Raw genomic sequence first — 4,622 nt, 5'->3', positions numbered from 1 at the left:
TTTTTTTTTTTTTTTCGAGACAGGGTTTCTCTGTGTAGCCCTGGCTGTCCTGGAACTCACTCTGTAGCCCGCCTCGTAGGCTATCTTCTTAATTAGTGATTGATGAAGACAGAGGAAAAACCAGCCCATTGAGGGTGAGGAAGCCCCTTGGCTAGTAGTCCTAGGTTCTATGTTGAAAACAAACAAGCAAGCAAACAAATCAGCAGGCTGAGCAATCCAGTAAGCAGCACTCCTCCGTGGCCTTTGCATCAGCTCCTGCCTCCAGGTTCCCACCCAGTTCTTGTTCCTGCCTTGGCTTCCTTTGATGGACTGTGTGTGAATGTTAACCAATTTAACCCTTTCCTCCCCAAGTTGTTTTTGCTCAACGTGTTTCAAAACAGCAGTAGTTAACCTTAACTACGGCAGAAATTGGTAACTGGGAGAGGTAATTTCTGTGACAGACCTGACCATGTGTTTTTGGAGGACCACGGAAGAGCTTTGTAACTGTGGGCTAGAAAAGCCATTGGGTGTTCAAAGCTTGGTGAGCAGTTCTGTAGGAGCTTGGAGGGTAAGAATGCAGAGAGCAGTCAGATGAAGGAGGCCTGGCTTGGAAAGTTCCAGAGGGAAGTTTGTGAGCCGTTGCATATTTGAATTAAGAGTCTGTAATTGGCTGTGATTAACAAGATACCAAAACCTTTAATGTGTAAACTATTCTTTTTTGTGACTATCGACACTGGTCAACTCAAGCTAAGAAATGAGTGGTGATTAAGAAGAGCCCCGTGTCGTCGCTAGAGTAAGATCTTCTGGGTAGTGTTTCCTCAGGGTTCACACACAGCTGTTTCTAGAGGAGCCTACATTGGACCCCATGCTGGCATGGAACTTGGTTATTTCTAAGAGTCTCTCAGGTAGTAATAGTTTTGAAGGCATGAAGGGGTCATGGTGAGCAGCTGAGGCTTGGCACTGTGAGAGGTCAGGAAAGGTCATGGCCAAGATGTAGCCTGAGTAGCAGTTGAAGGCCTAAGATTGAAGGGTTGGCATCATAAAGACAGCCTAGGGGAGGCTATTGGTAAAAGTGCACCCTAGTTGCATCAGGAGACCGTGCATTTTGGAGATGCCAGTACCATAGGATGGTCACCAAGGACAGAAACAGCCTTGGAGTGGAGCTGGGCTGAGTCTTTGAGACAAGCTTCGTGTACTGTGGCAAGACCTTCCCTTTGGAGGAGCCCAGAGGATTGTAAGTTAGTCGCAGTCTGCTTTTGCTTTGTTTAGATTGTGTTTGTGCCCTGGTTCTGTCTTCTTGGAGTAAGAAAGTGTGTGATGTATTTTTTGTTTTACAGGACCCCACAATTGAGAGACTTTGAACCTTTAGAGATTTTGGAATTTTATAAAGACTGTTATTTTAGAAAAGATTGATTTTTTTTTTTTTGAGACAGGGTTTCTCTGTGTAGCCCTGGCTGTCCTGGAACTCACTTTGTAGACCAGGCTGGCCTCGAACTCAGAAATCTGCCTGCCTCTGCCTCCTGAATGCTGAGATTAAAAGAGTGTGCCACCACACCCAACAAGGCTGAATTTTTTTAAGTGTTTGAATTTGTAAAGATTGTGAGACTTTTACGTTTCCAATATGATTCACATTGTGTTATTTATTAATCTGAGATTTTGGGGATGAACAAAAAAGGAGAGGCTACTGTTAAATACTGTTGCCTTGGTGTGTCAAATTGACAACGTGTCAATTGTTCTGGGTAGTTTTATGTCATCTTGAAACAAGCTGATGTCTTCTGAAAGGAGAGAATCTCATTTGAGAAAAAGCCCGTGGGGGTATCTTCTTAATTAGTGATTGATGGGAGAGGGCTTAGCGCCTCATAGATGGAGACAATCCTGGGCTGGTAGTCTTTGGTTCTTCTCAAGCCATGAGGAGCAAGCCAGTAAACAGAACTCCATAGCCTCTGCATCAGCTGCTGTCTTGAGCTTTCTGCCCCGTGTGCATTCCTGCTCTTTTTAATTTGGAACTGCGGGTGAAGTAAGCCCTTTCCTCCTCAAGCTGCTTTTGATCATGATGTTTCATCACAGCAATAGTAACCCTAAGACAACTCTCTAAGTTACTTCTGGTCATGGTGCTTTATCACTGTGCTAGAAAGAAAGCCAAAGCAATGCCCTGGAGGCCTGCGAGGCTAGCGCGGACTAGACTGAGGTCTTCTCTTCTCCATCCCTACCTATCCCAGCTCCCATCCTTGTGAGGCTCAAGCTCCTTAGCACCCGCAGACAGTACAGGCAGAGTTCTGTGCTGACCACAGGGACCTTATCCCCACACTGCTCAGCCTCGATCCTTCCCCAACCGTGACCTCCAGGCCTGCCCTCCTGTGTGTTTGACTATAGGGAAGGGATTGCTGAACCTGCTGGGTGAGTCCAGTGTGAGTCACGGGCAACACTGGTGGGCAGAAGGGCAAGCAGGCAGCCTGAGAGCCGGTGGTGGCACTGTGACCATGGCTCTGACTGTGTGTGTGAGGCACCTAACAGGGCTGCCGGGCACCCATGACCGACAAGTGAGGCTCTGCTTTCGAGGTGAGACTTGCATCATTGGTCTGTCATTTTAGAATTGGGGAGTTCTACATTCTTCATTCCCTAGACCTCCAACCTAAGTCCTGGTCAGCTCTCTCTAACCTGTCTCCCTTCTCCCTGGCTTCTACTTCTTTCCTATCTTCTACTTTTCCTTAAGTGTGAGAGGGGAACTGGACAGTGGGACAGGGGTGGGGGAGGCAAATGACTGTGCATATGTATAGGGGCTGATAAATGATTAGTTTCATTTTTGAGCAGGCTTTACCCAGAAAACAAGGAAAATTCACTGTGGCCGAGAAGCAGATGTGGGTGAGGTCAGTAGAGCTGGTTCTTTTCCGGGTCTATCCTGGGGCAGAAGGGCTCATTCCTGGGCTTGGAAGGTGTGGATCTCAGGTTGGAGAGTTCAGACCTGGTTTGAGATGTTACTTTCAAAACTAGCAAGGTTAGTTCTTGATTAGCAATCAGTCCCATATCAGCCTGGATTGACACCTTCTCCATGTAGGAGGGATTTGTCCCAGGCAGTCCTAGAGGTAGCCTCTTGTGTGGACTGTCGGGAATAGACTCTGGATTAGGTGTGAGGGACAGTCAGCCTGGCACCTGGCATCATGAGCATCTTCCTGTTCCTAGCTGTTTCGTTGGCCCCACTATGGATCTCCACTGGCTGGGGAGAGTCTGTCTGTGCAGGTGGTCAACTGTAGCCGCGTGTTCAGCCCCAGGTGAGGAGATGGGAGAGAAGCCAGGTGATGGCTTGATGTCCTCCCACCTGACTCAGTCTTTTGCTCCGTGCCCTTCTTCTAGACCCCTGGGGACTCTGGTGATTTCGCTGCAGCAGCTACAGAGTGCTGGGCATTTGGTGTTGAGGGAAGCTCTGGTGGACGAGAGACTCCGGGTGTCCCCAGTAAGTGGACAGCCTACCTTCAGCAACCCGAGATGCCTCCAGACAGAGGGTTTGAATTAACGGAGAAGAAATCCCAAGCCAGACAGGAGCGGAAACAAGCACCTGGCCCAGTTTCAGTTCTGTTTGCAGCCCCTGCCTGAGTTCTCCATGGGCCAGAAGCAGGCTCATTTCTGGGTCCCGGGGTGTGGTGTGTGTACTATTGCTCCTTGGGTCTGGGGTAGGCTCACTTCTTTTCTTATGGGAGACATTGGTGAAGCTGATAGGGTTTTCCTGGCATTTCATAGAAGGTCATATATCCTTAGAAGAGTTGGACCTGGCTTCAAATCACTTCTACTTCCCGTTGGTGTACCTGAAAGAGTTATTAGCATCTCTAAGCTGTCTCCTCATTTACATATGGCAAGTCAGTCTTACACTTGACTTTTTTTTTTCATTCGATCCTTGGTTAAGTTAAAGGATGATGTTGAGCAACGAGGATTCAGTGGTAAGCAAAATGAGATAAAGATTTGCTTTCTTGAAGCCCACAAACTGTATGAGGGGGTCAAACATTAAGCAAGCATCCATCCACACAAGACAAAGTAAGTTTGCCACCATGAGTGTTATAGAAGAGCCATTACAAGGCTGTGATAGGGGGAGGTCTGAAGACTTTCCCTGTGGAAACTATGCCTGTGCTCGGAACTGAGTAGAAGGGAGAGCGTTCAGACAGAAGAACCAAAAATTGTAAAACGCCGGTGTGCTGATGTTGGAAGTTGGGGTGCAGAGTAGGGCAGAAACCTAGAAAGATCTGGAAGTGGGAAAGCTGTCTGGGAGCAGGATGCAAGGGTCAAGAACAGTGAAAGAACAGGATGGGTGGCATGCACGCTGAGGTTGAGCCCTGTTGTATGTTTGTTGTTGTTTGTTGTATGAGTGTTTGCTTTTGTATATTCCAGGCTTAGGTTTGATTGTTTTCAGTGCTGCTGAGCCTGAACTCAAGCCTTTCTGAATGATGGCCAAGCACTCTCCCAACTGAGCTGTGCCCCAGCCTCAAGCCTATCTCCATTTTATCTGTAGCTGCGTGTGGTAGCACATATCTTCAATCCAGGCAGAGGCAGAGACAGAGACGGCAGAGGCAGAGGCAGAGGCAGAGGCAGAGGCAGAGGCAGAGGCAGAGGCAGAGGCAGAGGCAGAGGCAGAGGCAGAGGCAGAGGCAGAGGCA

General features: G+C 48.2%; 1 protein-coding gene across 1 annotated transcript in view; it reads left to right on the top strand.

Moving 5' to 3' along the window:
- Positions 1 to 2,459: 2,459 nt before the first annotated feature.
- The window catches only part of LOC110307408 (fer-1-like protein 4), a 35,691-nt gene continuing 33,528 nt past the window's right edge, over positions 2,460 to 4,622 (top strand). Inside the window, exons 1-4 of the mRNA XM_021179654.1 lie at positions 2,460 to 2,538; positions 2,791 to 2,846; positions 3,160 to 3,248; positions 3,331 to 3,430. Of these exons, the coding sequence (XP_021035313.1) occupies positions 2,460 to 2,538; positions 2,791 to 2,846; positions 3,160 to 3,248; positions 3,331 to 3,430 (324 nt within the window). The remainder of the gene's footprint in view (positions 2,539 to 2,790; positions 2,847 to 3,159; positions 3,249 to 3,330; positions 3,431 to 4,622) is intronic.

Source organism: Mus caroli, chromosome 2 (assembly GCF_900094665.2).
Source record: "Mus caroli chromosome 2, CAROLI_EIJ_v1.1, whole genome shotgun sequence".
NCBI classification, from domain to species: Eukaryota; Metazoa; Chordata; class Mammalia; order Rodentia; family Muridae; genus Mus; species Mus caroli.
This window is presented reverse-complemented; position numbering and strand designations above follow the sequence as displayed.